Here is a 25,744-nt window from a genome sequence, read left to right as displayed (position 1 = left end):
GGGGCATCACAACAAAATTAGGCATAATGATGTGTTAATTCCATGACTGTATATATCGGTATCGGTTGATATCGGAATCGGTAATTAAGAGTTGGACAATATCGGAATATCGGTAAAAAAGCCATTATCGGACATCTCTAATATTTATATCTGCGGCTGCGCTGCGGCTAATATATGGAAAATAGTGTTTTCCTTCCAAAATTTAGTGGGTGCGGCTTATAGTCCGGAAAATATGGTACGTGATTCTTTGGCGTACCGCAGTTTGAGAATCACCCCTCCAGTAGATAAGCATCATTAGCTGCAGGTGCTCGACGTATGAATAATTTCACTATAAATTATCGAGGATGAACGTAAAGGTGCACCAGAGCGATGGCCGTCTGACACGCACGTTTTTAATAAAAGCCGCTGCAATATTTCCCTAGGAAAAACAAATGTCAGCAGCTGTCACAGATTTGTGGTAATACCGCCAAGGCCTCCAAAGTCATGCCTGCATTCAAAAAAGAAGAGGAAGGAATAGGGCTGGGCGATAAAACGATATCAATATATATCGCCTTGGATACAAAAAAAATGTCATGTAAAATGATGAGATCGTTTCGGCCTCTAGTCATTGGCTTTACCGGATAAAACTGCATCCTTGAGCCTGCTGTCCTGGGGGACACTTCGGATGGAACCAGCTACTAGATGGTTTGATTAGTCTTTCGCCCCCATGCCCAGGTCGTACGACCGATTTGCACGTCAGGACCGCTGCGATCGATACTTTGATTTGAAAATAGTAAACAATGCAAGGCAAACAGTTCATGCTTTCACTCTGTGTCCACTAATTAATGGACAAGCGCCAAAGTGTCCGTTATTTGTGTGTAGCTGGAACGCTACTGAGCTGTGTTTGGACTCCAAGAAGCACTACGGCTGCAGCTATCGATTATTTTAGTCATCGAGTAATCTATTGATGAGTGTGTTCCATAAATCGAGTAATGGAATGAAACAAACTTTATAGCTTTTTCTGGTTGCCATAACCCTATTTATTTTTATTTTTTACTGAACGCACATAAACAACTTTTAAATTGCCCTTTTACCATATGTGCAATAATAAAAAAAAATGTTTAGGTCAAACTAGCTACTGTATTTATACAATTTTTTATTAAACTTTCAAGTGCGCTTTATCTCAGCGGCCATGTAGAAACTATGTCTGCGTATTTTTTAGGTTTCAGGCACTTGATATGGTCCAGATTTGATTGATTTTTTTTTTAGTAAAACACGTTAAACGATTAACCAACGTATATAAATCAAAGCTTTTTTTTAATATCAAATTATTTTAACCAATTACTCATTGCACTTATGTATAGGGCTGCAACTAACAACTAATTTGATAATCGAGTAATCTGTCAATTATTACTTCGATTAATCGATTAATAATCGGATAAAAGAGACAAACTACATTTCTATCCTTTCCAGTATTTTATTGGGAGGGAAAACAGCATAATGGCACCATACTTATTTTGATTATTGTTTCTCAGCTGTTTGTAAATGTTGCAGTTTATAAATAAAAGTTTATAAAAAATAATAAATAAATAAAAAAAGTAGCCTCTGCGCATGCGCATAGCATAGATCCAACGAATCGATGACTAAATTAATCGCTGACTATTTTTATAATCGATTAGGGCTGCAACTAACAACTAATTTGATAATCGATTAACCTGTCGATTATTACTTCAATAATAATGGGATAAAAGAGACAAACTAAAATTCCTATCATTTCCAGTATTTTATTGGAAAAAAAAACAGCATACTGGCACCATACTTATTTTGATTATTGTTTCTCAGCTGTTTGTAAATGTTGCAGCTTATAAATAAAGGTTTATAAAAAATTAAAATTAAATAATTAAATGAAAATTAAAAAAAAAAAAAAAATAGCCTCTGTGCATGCGCACAGCATAGATCCAACGAATCGATGACTAAATTAATCGCCAACTATTTTTATAATCGATTTGAATCGATTTAATCGGTTAGTTGTTGCAGCCCTATAATCGATTTTAATTTGTACTTTGTACAATAAGCAGCAATGATTGAAAATATGGCAAAACGATATAATATACAAATATATGTTAATACTAATTTATAATACCAGATTTGTTTTTAAAATATGTATACGCTTTTTGAGCTTTTTTTAAAGAAAATCTTATCATCATAGTTAGGGATGTCCGATAATATCGGACTGCCGATATTATCGGCCGATAAATGCTTTAAAATGTGATATCAGAAATGATCGGTATCGGTTTCAAAATTATCGGTATCGGTTTCAAAAAGTAAATTGTATGACTTTTTAAAACGCCGCTGTGTACACGGACGTAGGGAGAAGTACAGAGCACCAATTAACCTTAAAGGCACTCACAAGTGAATGCCCGCATACTTGGTCAACAGCCATACAGGTCACACTGAGGGTGGTCGTATAAACAACTTTAACACTGTTACAAATATGCGCCACACTGTGAACCCACACCAAACAAGAATGACAAACACATTTCGGGAGAACATCCGCACCGTAACACAACATAAACACAACAGAACAAATACCCAGAACCCCTTGCAGCACTAACTCTTCCGGGATGTTACAATATACACCTCCTGCTTCCCCCTACCTCCCCACCCCCACCTCAACCTCCCCATGTTCTCTCAGGGAGAGCATGTCCCACATTCTAAGCTGCTGTTTTGAGGCATGTTAAAAAAAATAATGCACTTTGTGACTTCAATAATAAATATGGCAGTGCCATGTTGGCACTTTTTTTGTGGTTGTTCTCTTATTTTGGAAAACCTTGTTACATTGTTTAATGCATCCAGCAGGGCATCACCACAAAATTAGGCATAATAATGTGTTAATTCCACAACTGTATATATCGGTATCGGTTGATATCGGTATCGGTAATTAAGAGTTGGACATTATCGTATATCGGCAAAAAAGCCATTATCGGACATCTCTAATCATAGTAGATTATGCAAATTATGCACTTGACGTCATGGTGACCACGCCCCCACCGCCTCAAGTATCTTTGCAACCATGTACTTAGCGTACATAAGTACTAGTAGTGTATGTATAGTAAGTGGTGGTGCTCCGACCCTTGTGACAGAGGAACACCTCCACTCTAGCGTTGAAATGGAAGCGCTCCCGTGGGAACACTTCCCCACTCGGACTCGAGTTACGTGGGCTCGTTCTTCACGCTCCGGCCGATAAACAAAGAGCGGTGGCTCATGTTCAGGGCAAGTGTTGCAGAGCTCACTTCAACAACTGATCCATTCGGCATTGTCCTACCTGGCAGGCAGAACCTGTCCCTGTTTGTTTTCCTCCTCTGCTGCTTTTCTACAACATCCCTTCTCTTTACTGTTCTAATTGATTCTAAAAGAAAATGTTGTTTTAATCCATTAGGCCGGCGCCTGTTAGATGTTTCATCAACCTGCTCATTTCACAACTCATTAAAGAGCAAGACTGCCTGCTATAAAACGTTGTCTTTTTCCTCATTGTCCATGCAGAGACTGTACACAATACACACTACTAAATAATCACAGCTAGGGCTTGGCCATAAAACAATATCAAAATATATCATAATAGACAATCGATATTAATAAACAATGTGTTCAAAAAAACGTTCGATTATTTTTTTTCTTCTTTGTCCGAAGACAGCGGAAGTGTGGAAGTGAGGTTGGTTGCATGGACAAAGGCACTCGCTCTCTGGTAACCCAGCAACGCAGGAAGTGATCACTGATCAGTGGGAGTGACACGCCAACAGCCAATCAGGTGACAGTATCAACTTTTAAGTTTGGTTGATTCTTTGCATGGAGTGAGAAGAGAAAGTCAAAATTAGGAAATTGTGGATAAAAGTTTTAAACAAGAACCGTAGTCAGACCAGTGTGGTCTGTAAACGATGCAAGGCGCTAGGGGTGCAGACAAAAATCAATTCACACCCGAATTGCAATTCTCATTCATCCTGATTTTAAATCAGTTTTAAAGGGGAACATTATCACAATTTCAGAAGGGTTAAAACCATTAAAAATCAGTTCCCAGTGGCTTATTTTATTTTTCAAAGTTTTTTTCAAAATTTTACCCATCACGCAATATCCCTAAAAAAACCTTCAAAGTGCCTGATTTTAACCATCATTATATACACCCGTCCATTTTCCTGTGACGTCACACAGCTATGCCAATACAAACAAACATGGCGGAAAGAACAGCAAGCTATAGCGACATTAGCTCGGATTCAGACTCGGATTTCAGCGGCTTAAGCGATTCAACAGATTACGAATGTATTGAAACGGATGGTTATAGTGTGGAGGCAGGTAGCGAAAACGAAATTGAAGAAGAAACTGAAGCTATTGAGCCATATCGGTTTGAACCGTATGCAAGCGAAACCGACGAAAACGACACGACAGCCAGCGACACGGGAGAAAGCGAGGACGGATTCGGCGATCGCCTTCTAACCAACGATTGGTATGTGTTTGTTTGGCATTAAAGGAAACTAACAACTATGAACTAGATTTACAGCATATGAAATACATTTGGCAACAACATGCACTTTGAGAGTGCAGACAGCCCAATTCAGGGCTGTCTGTCAGTTTATGTATAATAATTTACGTAAAACCGCGAGTAATGAATAAAGTTTTCATCAATTAATATATTCTGTAGACATACCCTCATCCGCTCTCTTTTCCTGAAAGCTGATCTGTCCAGTTTTGGAGTTGATGTCAGCATCTGCTTTGAGTGTCGCAGGATATCCACACATTCTTGCCATCTCTGTCGTAGCATAGCTTTCGTCGGTAAAGTGTGCGGAACAAACGACTGACCATTTCGTCGGCTTTCCCCACAGCCTCGTATTTTGAACAAATTCCGTCCAAGTTCTTGCCACTTTCGCATCTTTGGGCCACTGGTGCAACTTGAATCCGTCCCTGTTCGTGTTGTTACACCCTCCGACAACACACCGACAAAAGTGGGAAAATGGCGGATTGCTTCCCGATGTGACGTCACAACGTCGGAAATCGGTTAAAAAAATATATGGTCTTTTTTCTGCAACATCAAGGTATATATTGACGCTTACATTGGTCTGGTGATAATGTTCCCCTTACAAATAAAAAAAATCAATGAGAAAAATATTTTTTGCAAGAATACCTTTTAAAAACACATTTTAGGCCATCTCCATGCAACCAAAAGAAGCTTTTCTAACCTGCAACCTGTTTTGAAAAAAATGTATTGTAATTATTATACCAAATAATACATTGTGAGAGTCGGTTTGAATCGAGAATCGAGTGGGAATCAAAATATCACCCCAGGAGTCGGAACCGAACCGTTAGGTGCCAAAAGATTCACAGCCCGCCAAGGCGCTTGTCACCCCCAAGACTGGTAATACCACACCACTTAAGCCACGCTCACCCTTTAGAGCACAGCTGTAACTTCCTGGCACTAAACCTGCAGAAAATAGTTCTTCTCAGGTTTCTCTGTTTACATTTTCACATTTTGCACTATTTTCTTACACTTTATTTAACATTTCTTACATATTCTTTCATTTTAAGAGCTTATTGTTAAGTGTTCAATGTGATTTTACTTTTTTCTTTACATTGATTGTTATATTTTGATACATTTAACGTAAATTCAGGACTATAAGCCACTAGTTTTTTCCTACGCTTTGAACCCTGTAGTTTATAAAACGATACGGTTAATGTATGGATTTTTCTTCGCTGACGGCCATCGTGCAAATAATACAAATAAAACCAAGCAAAGACACTGAAAATGTGTTATTGTTTGTGCTATGGCGCCATCTGTTGGACGAGTACACTCACTGCAGCTGCTACATTGCCCTTCTGTTTCAACTGAGCTTTCAACCGGATATAGAAGTGCCTATCAGTCTTCGTATGGATTCTTCATTCATCACTCCAAGTAACGTTCGTAAGTTTTACATCCATCCATCCATCTTCTTCCGCTTATCCGAGGTCGGGTCGCGGGGGCAGCAGCCTAAGCAGGGAAGCCCAGACTTCCCTCTCCCCAGCCACTTCGTCCAGCTCTTCCTGTGGGACCCCGAGGCGTTCCCAGGCCAGCCGGGAGACATAGTCTTCCCAACGTGTCCTGGGTCTTCCCCGCGGCCTCCTACCGGTCGGACGTGCCCTAAACACCTCCCTACAATATAACTAAAACTATTTTTACTTACTAAACTGTCTCATGTGTGATGTCTGTAGGAGCGTTGTCATGCATATTTGTACGTGCTATCGTAATATAATCAAGCGAGCGTTGTTAACATTAGCTAATATGCTAACACATTTACGAGAGTCTTTGCTAGTATTATTAACTTACAGTGGCATTCTTTTTGTATTGTTTCAGTTTTGTAAATTCACCACAACGTCACCGTGGAGTTATTGAGTCTGTTTAGCTGATTGGAGCGCTAGCTTTCGCAGCTAGTGGGTCCATGACATTTCCTTCTGTTTTGTTTAGTCAGCCGTTTTACTGTCGTGCTACAGACACCGTTTGGAATCAATTGAGGTATGTAAAGAAACATTTACAAAATCTTTCTGTGTAAATAACACATTTCACAACGTATATCTCCACGGCGTATAGTGCAACTAATATATGGGAAAAAAATGTTGTGGGTGCGGCTTATAGACCGATGCCTCACCTGCCATCATGGAAAGAAAAAAAATGTAAAAAGAAAAACAATTAATTAAATTGTTATATGTATTCAGTGATTATACTATAAAGTTATTTTCCATCTAACTTCACCAGTTTTAGATTATTTTTATTCAAAATCGCTGAATTTTCACATTTGCCGTTCAAATACTGAGAAGAGACGGTGCGGTGATCAGCAGCCAGTTGAGGCACGTCACTCAATTGTGCCTCAACATGGATTGCGGACTCGGCTAACTGCTGGCCTGCTGTGCAGTGAAACCGTATTGCTATATGAACTATATTATACATTTCCATAATTTAGATAGCTGAGGTATATAATGTACAGTGTATTTTGTCAACAACTGTATGTGTGTAACGTATTTCTTGTGCTGAGCAATCATAAAACTGCTGCGAAGATGCACTGTGTGAGGCTCGCAGTAATCCCGCCTCCTGGTGCTGGTTAATGCACCCCCCGCCGCAGAATGCACCCCCCGACGGGAGCGCCACACCAACCAAAGCCCACACCCAAACCCTCCACGTGCAAGACCGAATCCACCCAAAAAAAGTCACTTAACAAGAAGCCAAAAAGTGCAAAAACAACAATGCTCGCGCCGGAGGAGCGTGAACGACTGCAGGGACACAACATTAGGTACACCTGCAGACTGCAGCACTGATTTCATATTTCATTCATTCACAACTCCTCCAACACGAACACCACTGTTCCCGCACTTATAAGTAAAGGTAGGACCATAATAACGTTTTTTTAATTAGATGTGATTTTTTGTGTGCTACAGTTTGTATGTGTAAAGTTAAAGTTAAGTTAAAGTACCAATGATTCTCACACACACACTAGGTGTGGTGAAATTTGTCCTCTGCATTTGACCCATCCCTTGCTCACCCCCTGGGATGTGAGGGGAGCAGTGGGCAGCAGCGGCGCCGCGCCCGGGAATAATTGTTGGTGATTTAACCCCCAATTCCAACCCTTGATGCTGAGTGCCAAGCAGGGAAGAATGCTGGTATGAGCTTTTAAACATAACCCGTTAACTGCTGCCAATCAAATGGTGAATAAGATACTCTTTAGGGTTCATATGTTTGTAAATCTGACTGTGATGAAGTCAGTGCCTCACCAGCCATCAACCTCACCGCACGTCACTGCACTCTAAAGTCCGGGATGTACGGTATATCGTGATACAGTGTTCAGCCATATCGCCCAGCCCTAATAGTTAAAGTTAAAGTTAAAGTACCAATGATTGTCACACACACACTAGGTGTGGTGAAATGTGTCCTCTGCATTTGACCCATCCCCTTGATCACCCCCTGGGAGGTGAGGGCAGCAGTGGGCAGCAGCGGTGCCGCGCCCGGGAATCATTTTGGTGATTTAACCCCCAATTCCAACCCTTGATGCTGAGTGCCAAGCAGGGAGGTAATGGGTCCCATTTTTTATAGTCTTTGGTATGACTCGGCCGGGGTTTGAACTCACAACCTACCGATCTCAGAGCGGACACTCTAACCACAAGGCCACTGGGTAAGTTATATAGGTAATATACAGCAGATACGTAATACGCAGTACAAGTACTACAGCACCAAGTAACTGTTGTTAACTGCAACAAAAAAACACAACATGGAGGTAACACAAGCAGCAGTTTTGTTGGCACCGAGCGTGGCACATCGATGCCCCGACCACTGTCTTGCAGGCTGCTCGTCAGCAATTACTGCACCCGACAGCGTCTACACTTTCCTTCCCGCATCAGAGCGCTTCCCTCGCACAACAACACGCAGGAGCGCACACAACTAACAAGAACCCTGCACCGCCCGGAGATTTACTTTTGTGGCCGGCTCGTGGCAGACGAAGCAGGAAATGATGGCCGAGATCACACTAAATGTGATAAATACAGGCCTTCAATTTGATCCTGTGATGCTGATTTATGGCCGCAAAAGCAGTTACGGCACCGCTAACAATAACTGGCAGGGCAATAACGGCCGACACCTGGCTGTTTGGGTCCGCACTCGTGCACGCTGTGTGCTGGGTGATACAAGCCTACTGAGGGATTACTTGGCTGAAATAACCAAACGTGAAACTTATCAGTGCAACGGATGTGAGCCTTACAGGTTGGCACACAACTGAGAAAACATGCATGTACTTTCGAGTAGCCAGTGTACAGCTTGAATAGCAGTAGAGGTGTACTGTCAACACACAGCTGTTACTGTGTAAGAGTTCAATAGCAAGACAACTTTCTGGTCTGCAGTCAAGCATGATGGCGGGTGTGTGCACTAGGGCGTTACGGTTCACTGAGAGGAAACTTGTATTTTACCATATGGTGTTGAAACTGCGTGTCATTTTTTAGGAGCTGTTTTTTTTTTTTTTTTTTTTTTTAAGTACTTAAGAGTACTTCAAGGTGACTAGTTGAAGAAGATGGAGCGGCCTATAGGGATGTGAATCTTACAGATACCGTATTTTTCGGACTATAAGTCGCAGTTTTTTTTCATAGTTTGGCCGGGGTTGCGACTTATCAAATATTATTAAAGCTGCAAGCAGCGATGGACGGGACCGACTTTGACGGCTCATAAAATCCAAACCGGAGCAGTAATTAAAACTCTTTCATCAACTTTTAATCTGAAGGGTTCAATCTCTCTCCTGTGCTATTTTGAAGCAGACACGACAAACACGCTCAGAGGAGATAATGTTTAAAAAAAGGTGACTGTTTTGACCCAACTTTTATATTGAAGGGGGAATTGCAAACTTCCTGTAGATTTTTGCTGGGGGATGTCAATATATGAAATGTAGGTCTAAGTGAGACCTACACAGAGGTTTTTGTTTCATGTCTCTACAACATTCTTACTGCGAGGTACAGGCAGTTTTGTCAGTGTTTTCTTCCTAGCAGCAGTTTTGTCTGTGTTTTCTTCCTAGGGGGCGCTAGAGCGCAATTTTGAGTTTTGGGGTTTGGTTTTTTGATTAGATCGCAATTTTTGCTAGTCCTGGTGTGTGTGTCCAATTTGGTGAGTTTTGAAGCATGTTAAGGGGGTCAAATTACAGCTCAAAGAGGCGGTGGTATAATAATAAATAAAGAAAGAATAAAACGGTAGAAATTCAATAGGGTCCTCTGTCCCAAAGGGACATTCGGTCCCTAATTATTTAGCTCATTCACGCAAGAGACTAGACCAGTGGTTCTTAACCTTGTTGGAGGTACCGAACCCCACCAGTTTCATATGCGCATTCACCGAACCCTTCTTTAGTGAGAAATAAAATGTTTGGTTTTTTTTCAAATTCAAGACAAAGTTATATGTTTTTGGTAACACTTTAGTATGGGGAACATATTCTAAGTAACAAAGACTTAATTTAGAGTGTTTTGGACACTAGGGGAACATATTCTAAGTAATAAAGACTTAATTTAGAGTTATTTGGTTAGGGTTAGGGTTAGAGGGTTAGGGTTAGAGGGTTAGGGCCAGGGTTAGAGGGTTAGGGTTATAATAAGGCCATGCCGAATAAGGCATTAATAAGTACTTAATAATGACTAGTTAAGAGCCAATATGTTACTAATTTGCATATTAATAAGCAACTAATTAATGGTGAATATGTTCCCCATACTAAAGTGTTACCATGTTTTTTTACTGGTGCACAAAATGAACCGTGCATGAACATCACCTTGTTCAAAGAACAAAACCAACACAGTGCATAAACTCACAACAAATTACACACCTGCAAATCAGTCTGACTTGTGCTGTTGCCGTATCCGTAATACGCCGATAGGGAGAAGTTTTTATTTACACGATGACTCACCGAACCCCTAGGGTTCGATCAAACCCAGGTTAAGAACCACTGGAGTGACAGATTGTTTGGTAAACGTAAAGCATGTTCTATATGTTATAGTTATTTGAATGACTCTTACCATAATATGTTACGTTAACATACCAGGCACGTTCTCAGTTGGTTATTTATGCCTCATATAACGTACACTTATTCAGCCTGTTGTTCACTATTCTTTATTTATTTTAAATTGCCTTTCAAATGTCTATTCTTGGTGTTGGCTTTTATCAAATACATTTCCCCCAAAAATGCGACTTATACTCCAGTGCGACTTATATATGTTTTTCCCTTCTTTATTATGCATTTTCGGCCAGAGCAACTTACCGTATTTTCCGCACTATAAGGCGCACCTAAAAACCACAAATTTTCTCAAAAGCTGACAGTGCGCCTTATAACCCGGTGCGCTTTATATATGGATAAATATTAAGATTCATTTTCATAAAGTTTAGGTCTCGCAACTACGGTAAACAGCCGCCATCTTTTTTCCCCGTAGAAGAAGCGCGCGGTGCATGCTGGGATATGTGACGTTTCATTTCCATTTGTGTGTTTATGTAAAGACCCCAAAATGGCTCCTATTAAGTGTGTTGTCTGTCTAATTATAAATAATGCAGACGAGGCGTGTTAACTGAGTTCTCAACGTTTACTCGCAGCGTGCTCATAACCACATTCTAACTCCCAGCATACAACAACGCTTCTCAGGGCTACCGCGCATGCTCGTAACTATCGTTGCATGCTGGGTAGTGTAGTTGTTATATTTGCTAGCTCATAACAGCACATTGAGAGACACGCTTACGCGCTTAATTCAATACTCGCCGTCATTCCGGGTGGATTGACAAAAGACCTCCAGCCGCTAGATATTGGTGTCAACAGGGCATTCGAAGCTAGACTGCTAACTGCGTGGGAACAATGGATGACGAAGAAGCGCGCGGTGCATGCTGGGATATGTGACGTTTCATTTCCATTTGTGTGTTTATGTAAAGACCCCAAAATGGCTCCTATTAAGTGTGTTGTCTGTCTAATTATAAATAATGCAGACGAGGCGTGTTAACTGAGTTCTCAACGTTTACTCACAGCGTGCTAACTGCCAGCATACAACGCTTCTCAGGGCTACCGCGCATGCTCGTAACTATCGTTGCATGCTGGGTAGTGTAGTTGTTATATTTGCTAGCTCATAACAGCACATTGAGAGACACGCTTACGCGCTTAATTCAATACTCGCCGTCATTCCGGGTGGATTGACAAAAGACCTCCAGCCGCTAGATATTGGTGTCAACAGGGCATTCGAAGCTAGACTGCTAACTGCGTGGGAACAATGGATGACAGAAGGCGAACACACCTTCACTAAGACGAGGAGGCAGCGCCAGACGACGCCAACATCTGCCAGTGGATCGTAAATTTGCCCAACTTTTCACTTCGGACACCGAAGACGAAGGATTTACGAATGAAGAATAACTTCAGAAAGTGAGCGCTATGTTTATTTTGTGTGTTGTGACATTAACGTTCGAGCAACATTATGTTGCTATTGCTCTGCACTATTTTGAATTTTACTATGTTTGTGATTGCACATTTGCGTACATTTTGGGAGTGAACAGAGTTGTTAGAACGCTGGTTTTTAATATATTATTAAAGTTTGACTGACCTATCTGACTGTTTTTTTGACATTCCCTTTAGCGCAGCGTAGGCGCGGCTTATAGTCCGGGGCGGCTTATTGGTGGACAAAGTTATGAAATATGCCATTCATTGAAGGTGCGGCTAATAATCCGGTGCGCCTTATAGTGCGGAAAATACGGTATAGTCCGAAAAATACAGTACTCATATAGGAGTTCAGATTGGAGTATGTTTTTTATTGGGAAGGACTATAAGCCGATACGCTTTGAACTCTGCAGCTTTTTAAAGGGTGCGACTGATTTATGGATTTTTCTTTGCTGACGACCATAATGGAAATATTTTAGTTTAAAAAAACAAACAAGCAAAGATATTGAAAATGTACCTACTTAGTGGCCTAGTGGTTAGAGCGTCTGCCCTGAGATCGGTAGGTTGTGAGTTCAAACCCGGTCTGAGTCATACCAAAGACCTTAAAAATGGGACCCATTACCTCCCTGCTTGGCACTCAGCATCAAGGGTTGGAATTGGGGGTTAAATCACCAAAAATGATTGCTGCCCACTGCTCCCCTCACCTCCCAGGGGGTGAATAAGGGGATGGGTCGAATGCAGAGGACAAATTTCACCACACCTAGTGTGTGTGTGACAATCATTGGTACTTTAACTTTAAAAGGTGTTATTGTTTGTGCTATAGCGCCAAATTTTAGGTGCTCAGTGCCCTTTTGTTCGCACTGGCTTTCAATCGTAAGCACAAGTGCCGTTCTGCCTTTTAGCCGTCCGTAGCGTTCATACTCGTATGGATTCTTCTTTCATCACTCCAAGCAACATTTAATATGTTTTACAATATAACTGAAATTATTCCTACTTACTAAACCGTCCCATGCGTGATGTCTGTCGGAGTGTTTTCATGCATATATATATGCGCTATCGTTATGTATTCAAGCTAGCGTCGTTAGCATTAGCTTATAACGCTGACATGTTTACAAGTGTCTGTGTTAGTATTATTAACTTAGAATGGCATTCTTGTTGTATTGTTTCAGTTTCGTAAATTCACCAAAACGTCACCGTGGAGTTATTGAATCTGTTTAGTTGATTGGAGAGTTAGCTTCCGCAGCTAGTGGGTCCATGACGATGACTTCTGTTTTGTTTGATCATCCGTTTTACTGCCGTGTTAGAGACACTGTTTGTAAACATTTAATTTGTGTAAATAAACATTTATAAAATATTTCTGTCTAAATAACTCATTTCATAACGTGTGTATCTGCAGCTTATAGTCCAGTGCGGCTAATATTTGGAGAGATATTTTTCCCCCCTAAAATGTAGTGGGCGAGGCTTATATACCAGCGCACTCTATAGTCCGGAAAATACGGTATTTGCTTAATAATCGAAATACGAAAACACATTCTGTAACCTTTATATTACAGAATGTAATTTAATTAAATTTAATTGTCACTCAATTTATAAAATAAATTGAGTGACAATGCAATTTACCAAATACAACTTATACTTAAGTTATCTTCTTCCCACTCCCTTTCAGGCAAAACTGGACAATCATGAATTACATACAATACATTACCTTTTGCACTACCGGTATATTAATTTATATTATTATGTGTTGTCAACTTTGTACTTTTTTATGTCATTGCCTGAAATAAATAAATAAATGGAAAAAAATGCAAAATGAATAAATGAATAAACGTTAGCCTTAACATTTAAACTGTAAATGCTAACATGTCCTCATGTGTGTTTGAGTAAAACCTGTTATGCAAGTCAAACATATAAGATGACGTAAGCTACCAAAGTAGACTTTTACCTTGTTTCTGTGTGTTTGCATTGTAAAAATGCCGGATGCTTTCTGGTAATGTGTTGCATCATCGATGCAGTGCTGTTGTGAAATGTTAGCTCGGTTTGACAATTCACCACATTGTCTGTCTTTTTCACTGTAACATGAAATGTTTCTCTCCTTTACTTTGGGTCCTTTGAGACATCGCTCACTTGTTGTTTTTGCCTGTTTGCCGCCACACACTCACACCACCGCTCTCATGTGCATTTGAGCAGTCTTGCAGAAAACAACCTCTGCTTAGTTTTTGTTTTGGGCGCTACATGCGATCTAGATTTCATACATTTTCATTGACCAAACTCATTAAAATAATCATCAAAGTGTGCCATTGTGTCCTACTAATTTCGGCGGTCCTTTAACTCACCGTAGTTTGTTTACATGTACAACTTTCTCCGACGCTGCCACAGAAAGACGTGTTTTATGCCACTCCTTATTTGTCTCAGTTTGTCCACCAAACTTTTTATATTGTGCGTGCATGCACAAAGGTGAGCTTTGTTGATGTTATTGACTTGTGTGGAGTGCTAATCAGGCATGACTGCAAGCTAATGGATGCTAACATGCTATTTAAGCTAGCTGTATGTACATACAGCATCATTATGCCTTGTTTAATTTCGTTTACTTATGTCTTCTGTGTATTTAATTTATATTTGCATGTCTCATGACACATTCTCTGTATGTAATATTGGCTGCATTTCTGAGAGTTGTGTGCCCTGTTGTTCCAGACCACAGCAAACATTACCCAGCTGGCAACGGTTGTAATAAATCCATTAGAAGAAGACAGCCTGCCGCCTCCTTTAACTTGGACATACACATCTATACCTCTGGCCTTTCTAAACCAGTAATTTCCAGGAGTTATCTAACCCTCTGAAAAGCCTCCGTTTTATGGATGATTTCCAATGTTGTAGAAATGTGTAGAAATAATATTACATTTCAACATTTCTGTCAATGAAGATTTGCATCATTCTGCGACACATAGTCATTGTGATAGTAGGCTAATATAGACACTTATATCATGTGTTGCCTTCATTATAACATTTATATAAGACTTGTAAAGTAATTTTGATAGTAGGCTAATATAACTAATATACACTTACATCATGTGTTGTCTTCATTATAACACTTATATAAGACATTTAAAGTAATTTTAATAGTAGGCTATTATAGCTAATATAGACACATAATGTGTTGCCTTCATTATAACACTTACATAAGACTTTTAAAGTCATGTTCATAGTAGGCTAATATAGCTAATATAGACACTTACATCATGTGTTGCCTTCATTAAAGCACTTATATAATACTTTTAAAGTAATTTTAATAGTAGGCTATTATAGCTAATATAGACACATCATGTGTTGCCTTCATTATAACTCTTATATAAGACCTTTAAAGTAATTTTGATAGTAGGCTAATATAACTAATATAGACACTTACATCATGTGTTGCCCTCATTATAACACCTACTTAAGGATTTTAAGTTTTTGCGGCTCCAGACAGATTTGTTTTTGTATTTTTGGTCTAATATGGCTATTTCAACATTTTGGGTTGCCGACCCCTGATCTGAGGTACAGTATGTCAAAGTTACGTCCACATCGCTGACTACGCTCCAGACAATGGCGTGTGTTTTTTTTTTTGAAGTACGGGTTCGGCAGCGCTGTTTTCGGTGATCAAAGTATTTTTCCGGTGGCCCGGGTTGATGATGACAACAACAAAAAAGAATATTGGCTGCCATTTCCAGGAGTTATCATTCTCACTCTCTGAGAAGCCTGTGTAGAATAAATGTTACATTTCAACATTTCTGTCAATATATATCAATATAGACACTACATTATAAGACTTATATAAGGCTTTTAATTTGTTGCGGCTCCAGACAGATAAGTTTTGTTGTATTTTTGGTCTAATAAGGCTCTATCAACATTTTGGGTTGCGGACCCCTGGCCGAGGCGATAAAAGGATATATATATATATATATATATATATATATATATATATATATATATATATATATATATATATATATATATATATATATTGATTCGTCTCGAATCAATATCAATAAAAAAAAGTCCATGATTGTGCAGCCATTTCCTTTCCTCTCTGCCTTGATAGCTGAGGAATTATAATCAATAACTAGAAAATTATTTTGAAAATTTTGATGGGCCTGCTATCTGTGCCCTGGACCAACGGCCGGGGGTCGCCGGAAGCCGCCGTACTGTTAAGATGGTGCCGAGTGTCTGAATCTGAGAGTTTTGGGTGTAACTGTACTAAATGAGCTACACAGCTAGCCTAAAACGTTAGCATGCTTACCGTATTTTTCGGATTATAAGTCGCAGTTTTTTTCATAGTTTGGCCGGGGGTGCGACTTATACTCAGGAGCGATTTATGTGTGAAATTATTAACACATTATCGTAAATTATCAAATAATATTATTTAGCTCATTCACGTAAGAGACTAGACGTATAATATTTCATGGGATTTAGCGATTAGGAGTGACAGATTGTTTGGTAAACGTATAGCATGTTCTATATGTTATAGTTATTTGAATGACTCTTACCATAATATGTTACATTAACATACCAGGCACGTTCTCAGTTGGTTATTTATGCCTCATATAACGTACACTTATTCAGCCTGTTGTTCACTATTCTTTATTTATTTTAAATTGCCTTTCAAATGTCTATTCTTGGTGTTGGCTTTTATCAAATACATTTCCCCCAAAAATGCGACTTATATATGTTTTTCCCTTCTTTATTATGCATTTTCGGCCAATGCGACTTATACTCCGGAGCGACTTATACTCGGAAAAATATGGTACATTAAAATGCTAACATTTAGCATGTGTGCAAACGTTAGCATGATATGAGTTAGAATGTTTAATACACCAAGTTATATGACTCAAAGGTGTATGGCTGCGAAAAAAGTGTAAAATTAGATGAAAAACTTTAAATTCAAGCATGCTTAAGTTAGCTTGCCAGCATGCTATATGCTAAGAGTTAACAAATGTCACATACAAAGTTATATGACTCTGGCGTAAACGGTTGCCAAATTATCTCAAAAAGTTAGCATGCTAATATTAGCAAGCTAACGTTAGCAGTTAGCTTGTTTCACATACCAAGTTATATGACTCTAAGGTGAATGGCTGGGGAATTAGAGTAAAAATAAATAAATAAATGATAAATGGGTTATACTTGTATAGCGCTTTTCTACCTTCAAGGTACTCAAAGCGCTTTGACAGTATTTCCACATTTACCCATTCACACACAGTGTAAAATTAGCACTTTAATGTTAGCATGCTAACAGAGTAACAAGTGTCACATACCAGGTTAAATGACTGTAGGGTAAACGGTTGCAAAATTAGCTAAAAAAGCTTGCACTTTAATGGTAGCATGCTAGCATTCTAATGTTAACATGCTAACAATTAACTTGTTTCACATATCAAGTTATATGACGGCAAGGTGTATGGCTGCGGAATTAGAAAAAAAAAAGTCAAGTTAGCGATACCAAACACTTATATCGTGATACAGTTTTCAGCCATATTGCTGAGCCCTACATCCAAGCAATAAAATACCAGTCAAAGCTTTTTTCTATCAGGTTAATCGACCAAATCGATGAAGAAAGTGCCATCAGCTTTTATTGTGACATGCTGGTGTTCTCCAAAGTAGTTATCTCTCCTAGAAGAGTCAATTAGCAAGCTGCCAGCAAGGAGGGGTTGAATACAGCCTGTGACGTGAGCACCTTTGGTTTTTAGGCTGAATAATTGAAAGGTTAAGGCGAGATGGGAATAGCCCTGCTCCTCCTGTGCTATCCTTCAACTTCATCATTAGGTGTCGGATATTATTTCCAGACGCAGGCGGGAGAGGAGCAAAGAGGCCGATTACTTCTTGTGAGAGGAAGGTAGAATAATCACCGAGAAAATAGCCTGGAGTCAGAAGACGATTGACCTGAGATAGTGTCCTCTCAGAGGGTTGTCTTTGGTCTCCCTGAGCTGTTGAAAATGTGTCTGAGAGAATTCTATCAGCAGTAATTAAGTCAGTAAGTAAATTAAGACACAATGTCCGGGCAGTCTTCACAGTCGATGCCTGTTGCTTGCTAAACTGGAGCTGCTAAACTCAATTTACCTGAGGCTGTGTTCACTCCAGAATCACGTTCAGCCTTCAGTCTTTAGAAATGTCAAGACTGAGCATAAAAACGGTGGAGAGTATTGTGGCAGGAAGTTGCTCGTTGTGTTGCCCAACATAAGTTTATTGTGCGGTTTCCACAGTTTGTGGTGTTGGTGTTCTTTCTATATTTCAAAATTGCTACAATAAGACAGGGCAGACCTCCGCCAGGTCCTGAATCAGGCCATGTCTACACTAAGTCGTTTAACCCCTTAAACCAGGCCTGGGCAATTATTTGACTCGAAGGGGCCAGATTCAGATAAAAAAGTGTGTCTGGGGGCCGGTATATCTATTTTTAGGAACACTAATACAAAACCTCACAGTAATGATTGAAAGCTCAAAACGTTATGACAGACCGCCTTAAAAAACGGAATGGAATTTGACATTTTTTTACTGAATGGGACACCCAGAGTGTACATGAAAATAAAGAATGTGGGATTTACAATATTAACTATGAAGGATAAAACACTGAATATTGACAACATATTTTACAATCAACAGAAACACAACCAAAATGCAACAAACAGTGAAATATGAACGCGAAGGGTTCTGAGATATCTCATAGTGACCAAAGTAACTAATTAGATGATAATAGTAACTAATTAGATGACTATAGTAACTAATTAGATGACCATAGTAACTAGTATATGATGCAGATTCCAAGCACTGAAAGACTTAGTATAGTTGAAGACTTACGTCATTAGAAAACATCACTGCACATCGTACTGTTATTGCACTGGAGAATAATACAATGTGTTGATCAACTTGACATGCATTTGCATCACTGAACTCTGCTAAGCAATGTGGTCTACATACAACACACAAAGACAAAGATATATTTCAAAGGGCTAATTTATTTCAGGCCAGAACAAATTGACAAAACTATTTTAAATAGTTGCAACATAACATACATAAGTAACAAACAGCATAATAACAACATAGCTGTAAACCAAGGAAGAACTTTAACTTTAACTTTACATACACAAAGCCTAACCAGGCGTTTTTTTCTCTCAAGGAATTCTGAAATAAAATCATGTCTGAACCCAGAACACTCTACACATTTCCCCAGTTTTAGTTTAGAGAGAAGGAAAGATTGGCCTGGCCCACTAGGATCCCTCTTTATGTTTGTGAACTTTATAGTCTATACATTTAGAGTGATGTGATAATCAAACACTCTAGAAGTCTAGAATGAAAGAGTATATAAGAGAATTGACAGAGTGTGTGTACCTTTAGTGCGCAGTGCCTCGTTAAAATCCAGCCACTGTTGTTTAGGAGGTAAAGTGTGTCTCTCTTTACTAGCTTCGTCGAAGCGTGTTGCTTTTGTAGCTGTTTCAGCAGATTTGAATTGCTGTTTTGGGGAGTAAATGGGATCTTGGATCCAAGACACAACTTACATTTAACTCAAATGTTCTTTTCTTTGTGCTCGACAATAGAAAAGTAGTGATAATATCTCCATGTTAAGAAACTCGACTGCAGCTCCGCCATGATCAGACACGCCCCCCCCTACCCTACCTCCCTCCCCACACCCAGACACACACACAGCGCGCCTCTTCCTTGTCACACAAGAGATTCAGAAGGACCACACCGCAGCGCTCTAATAAAACACACTCAGATCTTCTGTTTCTAGCCGATACTACATAAAAAATAACGTAAAGTAACGCAGTAACGCATCATGTAGTAACGGCAACTGAGTTACTGAATATAAAAAATAACGCGTAAGATTACTAGTTACTGCCGAAACTAACGGCGTTACTTTGTGTAACGCGTTAGTCCCAACACTGGTGATCAGGTTGTGTTATGTGTGACCATGTGTGCTGACTACTCTGTGTTGGTTGTTTTTTATGCGCCGTGAGTGGGAGAGGTGGTTTGCATTGGGTCATGTAGAAAAATTCTGTGCTGTGTACACTTCAAGGTGCAATACATGATCATTAACCTGAATTACTCACAGTGTCCACAAAATGGTGTCTAACTTGCAGCAATTTGACGGTCAGATGTTTAAAATTAAGCTGGAGACACTCCGTAGTTGAACTCGTAGGCCGGAGTTTGGACCCGCTTGGCCTAAAACCATACTTGCCAACCCTCCCGGATTTTCCCGGAGACTCCCGAAATTCAGCGCCTCCCCCGAAAACCTCCCGGGACAAATTTTCTCCCGAAAATCTCCCGAAATTCAGGCGGAGCTGGAGACCACGCCCCCTCCAGCTCCATGCGGACCTGAGTGACGTGTTGACAGCCTGTTCTCACGTCCGCTTTCCCACAATATAAACAGCTTGCCTGCCCAATCACGTTATAACTGTAGAATGATCGAGGGCGACTTCTTGGTTTCTTATGTGGGTTTATTGTTAGGCAGTTTCATGAACGTCCTCCCAGCGCGGTAACAACACACAACAACAGCAGTCAAGTTTTCGTCTACCGTAAAGCAGTTCGTCTGCCGTAAACAGCAATGTTGTGACACTTTTAAACAGGACAATACTGCCATCTACTGTACATGCATATGTGACCCACCCATTTTTGTGTTGATTTATTTATTTTATTTTGTGGTTTGAATTCGTTTTTGGAGCTGTCATTACACATTTATAAGTATTCACATTGGTCAGTAGGGGGCAGTAGGGCGTTTCTTCCCAATTTTATGCTATCACCTGCAGACCGGAAGTGTCTTGTCATTCTGATGAGAGCGACCAGTCTGTGAACAATTGAAACGTCCTGTGTGCTTTTTCCTCCTGTATAACAGGTTAGTTTTGGTGAATCAACTCACTGAATAATATCCATGTGATCTTTATAAGTTTAAGTACACATTCTGATGGTGGAGCCTAACTCTAAAGTGTTTGTGAGTTGTAGTTTGTATTTGTGAACGTATCCAGTGCACAGCTGTAGTAATCAATACAAAAAGGCGACGTGAGTGCGCAATGTTTATATAGGAACTTCTGATCCTAATTCAGACTCCCAAATTAGAGCTCCCGTTTTCTTATTGATTTTATAATGTATAGTTGTATAATGTGTGTGTTCTGAAATAGTGACAGAGAATAGAACAAGGATGGACAATTCAACCCTTAACTCAACAATGAGTAGATGAGTGTTATGTGTGTGTATATGTGTAAAAAAAAGAACACTGAAATTCAAATATTTCTTTTATTTATATATATATATATATATATATATATATATATATATATATATATATATATATATATATATATATATATATATAATAAAAAAATTAAAAAAATAAAAAATATATACATATAGCTAGAATTCACTAAAAGTCAAGTATTTCTTATATATATATATTAGAGATGCGCGGATAGGCAATTTATTTCATCCGCAACCGCGTCAGAAAGTCGTCAACCATTCGCCATCCACCCGATGTAACGTTTGATCAGAACTGCACCCGCCCGCCATCCGCCCGCACCCGCCCGTTGTTATATATCTAATATAGACGATGCAAGGCATTAGTGAGGCATACCTGCCAACTACTCCGGTTTTCCCGTAATTCGTACGGTTTTCATCAACCTATTCCGGGTTACGGTTGCAGTGATAAAAAATACGGTTTTTCATTAATTAAAAAAAAAAAAAGGGTGAAAACTACGCGAATTGCACCTTGTGCAGACAAGATTTTTCGATCGGACACGGAGGAATTAGCGATGTAAAAGACCACGTTGGGACAAAAAAACACAAGTCTAATGCCGTTGCTAGCGATACAAGTGGAACACTTTCAACGTTTTTCGTCGCCCAAACAGATTCTTTGGATGTGATAAATGCCGAAGTTTTATTTACGGAGGCAATAATTGAGCATGGATTTCCAATCGCACTGGCTGATCACATGGGACAGTTAAATGTTTGTAATGCAACCTTTAAAAATCATTACGCGGTGATCGCGGTCCCAAAAATAAACTTTTCTTGCATGATAATGTCCAGAAAAATTTGCTTTATATTACTATAGAGTCCTTTTAACGAATGAGTTTGATGGTTTATCACAAACCTTAAATGAAAGAAGTCCTTTGTTCTCCTGCACCATGCATATGCACTTTGGCCTTGCTTCGTGTTTGGTGCGCAATCCTGTCGGCTGTATTTCACAGCACGACATACTGTTAAAAGTGTTTATACTATTTATGCTTTCAAGTCCAAGTTGAAGAAATCTTGTTAAATGTTGACAGCATAACTACCAAAATACAGAAGTATGTCCTTAATATTTTTGCAGTGCTATTTCTGTTGAAAAGTTCAAATGATTACATTAGAGATGTGATGTGCCACTTTTCAAGTGTCTGATGGCTTAAATTAATTTTCATTAATTTTTCATATTTTGAATTCTTTTGAAAGGCTTACAAAAAAACTACATTTGAATTGTAATTCCATGCTATTGACAGGACTATTAATTTTAATGAAGTTAGCTTACCATGTTTACAGTATGGTAATTGTGATAGAAATGTGAATTTTAGGCACAGAATATTTTTTACAATTGAACAAGGCAGTAGATTATACAAGCTTGGACAGAAAGTTAATAATGACACCAATTTTTTTTTTTATGGAATTGTTTAGTACTGTTTTACCATTTGTTTACTGTAAAAAGTGTTTATACTGTTTATACTTTCAATTAACAAATTGAAGTCTTGTGAAAGGTTGACAGGATAACTGGCATTAACTGTCAAAATAATTTCAAACTATTGAAGTTAGCTTACAGAATAAACATGCCAATCAACCCATATGATTTTTGCTGTAATATTTTTGTTTTGAAAAGTCACTGTGACTGATAGAAAAGTGATGGTTTTAGCAACATTTTAACCTGTCTGAATGCTAATAATCATTTTACGTCGGGGGGCGAAGGAACCCCCCACCAGGACTTTGTCCTGGACCTACCGGGGCCTGCAACCCCTGGACCCTGATGTCAAAAGTTGGCAGGTATGGTGAGGTTATAAAGCTTTTGCCTGTTAAAGAAAGGAGACTGATCCAATGCAGCACAGACTTTCGCGTGCCACGCTGTCACGACCCAGACGCACACCAGTGCGCAATCATATGGGAGCCGCGCTGAGCGCACCTCCAAGCGCGTCTCGCTGCCGGCGACGGCCAGGTATGGGCCCGACGCTCCAGCGCCATCCATTTTCAGGGCTAGTTGATTCGGCAGGTGGGTTGTTACACACTCCTTAGCGGGTTCCGACTTCCATGGCCACCGTCCTGCTCTCTATATCAACCAGGGTGAGCCCCACCCCTTTCGTGAGCGCACTGCGCGCGGAGTGACCCCTGTTACGCGCCCCCGGCAACAGGGGTGGCGGGCAGGTAGGCTGCGCGGGCGGAGCGCGCGGAGTGACCCATGTTACGAGCCCCCGGCCTGCTTACCTGCTGCGCGTGACGCCGGCCGCGGCGAAGGCGGACGAGGCGGGGTGTCGGTGCGGTGGGCGCGGTAGTGACCCTGGACGTGCGTCGGGCCCTTCTCGCGGATCGCCTCAGCTACGGCTCCCGGTGGGGCCCTCTCGGGGGAAGGGGCCTCGGTCCCGGACCCCGGCGAGGCGTCCCTTCTCCGCTCCGTAAAAGTGTCCATCTCTTTTCTTTTCTTTTTCTTCTGTTGTGGCATATGCAGCAGGTGCCTGCTCGTTTTTCGTATGTGGGTAACAACATTTAACTATGTATATATATTTCCGAATTGGTTTAACTGCCACCCGCAAAAACAAAAAAACAAAAAAAAACAAAAAAAAAAAAAACAAAAAAAAAATAATCTAATTAATCCGCCCGACCCGACCCGCGCGCGGATAAAATCTTATTTTTTTTAATTTCATCCGCCCGATCCGCGGATAATCCGCGGACTCCGCGGTTGTGTCCGCAAACCGCGCATCTCTAATATATATATATATATATATATATATATATATATATATATATATATATATATATATATATATATATATATATATATATATATATATATATATATATATATATATATATAAGAAATACTTGACTTTTAGTGAATTCTTAGTGAAATATATATATATATATATATATATATATATATATATATATATATATATATATATATATATATATATATATCTTAACCACGCCCCCCACCTCCCGAAGTCGGAGGTCTCAAGGTTGGCAAGTATGCCTAAAACTGTTGTAGGAATGGACACATACCAATACGTAACCCAACCGGACCAGTGGAGCGACAAATAATGATTTCATTTAGAAACCACAAATCACGTTTAGCACGACTGCTGGAACCACACCTGTGTTGTCTTACAAGGTGTGTCGTGTCAAACAAACAGCAGATAAACTTCCTTACCTGTGCCTGTGCTCGTCGTGTCCTCCCTGCCCGTGTATGACCACCTGTCCCGAGGCGTGCTTGCCCTCCTTGGGCGAGTCCACGTGCGGGATGAGCACGTCCTCCAGGCCCAGGTCGAAGCGCTTGTGCTTGGAGTTGTCGGGCAGGAAGAAGAAGGCGCCGAAGCACAGCGTGATGAAGGCACTGAGGATGAGCAGGAGGATGAACTTCTCCGAGAGCCTCAGGGTGGCCCGGTGGTGCGGGAAGGAGGAGGCGCCCGGCGAAAGCGTGGGTATCCTGCGGCCCGACAGCGGCAGGAGCGCCGGCGTGGTCATGGCGAGGCTGCTGGGGGCGGGGGGCTTAGCGAGGCACGGGGGAGGAGGAGGGCGGCGTCTTCACAAGCGCCGCGGGTGTCGTATGTGGCGGCGTGCGGCAACTGGTGCACTTTATTATCTCATGCTGCTGACGGCCGGATGGGAAAGCGAAAGAGGAAGTGGTTCCTCGGTGGAGGAGAGGCTGGTGAACGTGGAAAGGAGAGGCATGACCGTCCTGCCAAAACACAAGCACAGCTAAGCTTCAATATACCGCACATTAACCGCCATGACAAGAAAAATACATACCAAAATATATAATTTGGCAATATTCATGTTACAGTAACAACTTTCGCCCATGTAACAGTCCTCGTGTGATTTATGTTGTATTGCTTCTGTACACTGTCTCTTGTATTCGCTAGCTGGCAAATAGTATATAAGTAATACTAACAGTTGTGAGTTTTACTGCAGTTTATCATTGATACCGTTTAAGGTTAAAAGGTATTTATTACATAAATGCAATACCACAAGAAAAAAGTGACATTTCACAATCGTAATCATTTCGTATTCGAAGAAAAACGTTTCTGTGAGAATAAGATTAAAGTCCTACTCTTCCAGGCCAAAGAAGATATCGCCTAAATAGTCTAACTCTTACAAGAGAATTAAGTTGTACACATTGTGTAAAAAGATTTTAATGACCAGTTTATGAGAATACAGTCGTAACTTTACGTCTATAAAAAGTTGCAGTTTTATGAGAATTACCGTAAATTCCGGACTGTAAGCTGCTACTTTTTTTCTACGCTTTGACTCTGTGGCTTATAAGACTGTGGAGATAATTTATGGATTTTTCTTCGCTCATGGCCATAATGCAAATAGTTTATAAAAAAAAAAAAAAAAAAAAGACATCTAAAGGGTGTGTTATTGTTTGTGCCGTGGCGCCATTTTTTGGACGACTTCACTCACTGCAGGTGCTGCAGTACCCTTCTGTTTAGACCGAAAGTAGAAGAGCTGGCTGTCTGTCTTTTAGCCATCCATAGTGTTTCTACTCGTATGGATTCTTCATTCATCACTCCCAGTAAAGTTTGTAAGTTTTACAATATAACTAAAACAATTCTTACTTACTAAACCGTCCCATGTGTGAT

At 40.1% G+C, this 25,744-nt stretch overlaps 1 protein-coding gene across 1 annotated transcript in view; it reads right to left on the bottom strand.

Moving 5' to 3' along the window:
• Positions 1–25,744, bottom strand: part of man1a2 (mannosidase, alpha, class 1A, member 2) — a 178,349-nt gene that overhangs the window by 136,269 nt on the left and 16,336 nt on the right. Inside the window, exon 2 of the mRNA XM_061970882.2 lies at positions 24,313–24,840. Coding sequence (XP_061826866.1) covers positions 24,313–24,626 — 314 coding nt within the window. The 5' untranslated portion in view covers positions 24,627–24,840. The remainder of the gene's footprint in view (positions 1–24,312; positions 24,841–25,744) is intronic.

The sequence above is a fragment of the Nerophis lumbriciformis genome, linkage group LG13 (genome assembly GCF_033978685.3).
Source record: "Nerophis lumbriciformis linkage group LG13, RoL_Nlum_v2.1, whole genome shotgun sequence".
In the NCBI taxonomy this organism is placed as follows: domain Eukaryota; kingdom Metazoa; phylum Chordata; class Actinopteri; order Syngnathiformes; family Syngnathidae; genus Nerophis; species Nerophis lumbriciformis.
Note: the sequence above shows the minus strand (reverse complement) of the source record. Positions and strands in the feature narration are given on the sequence as shown.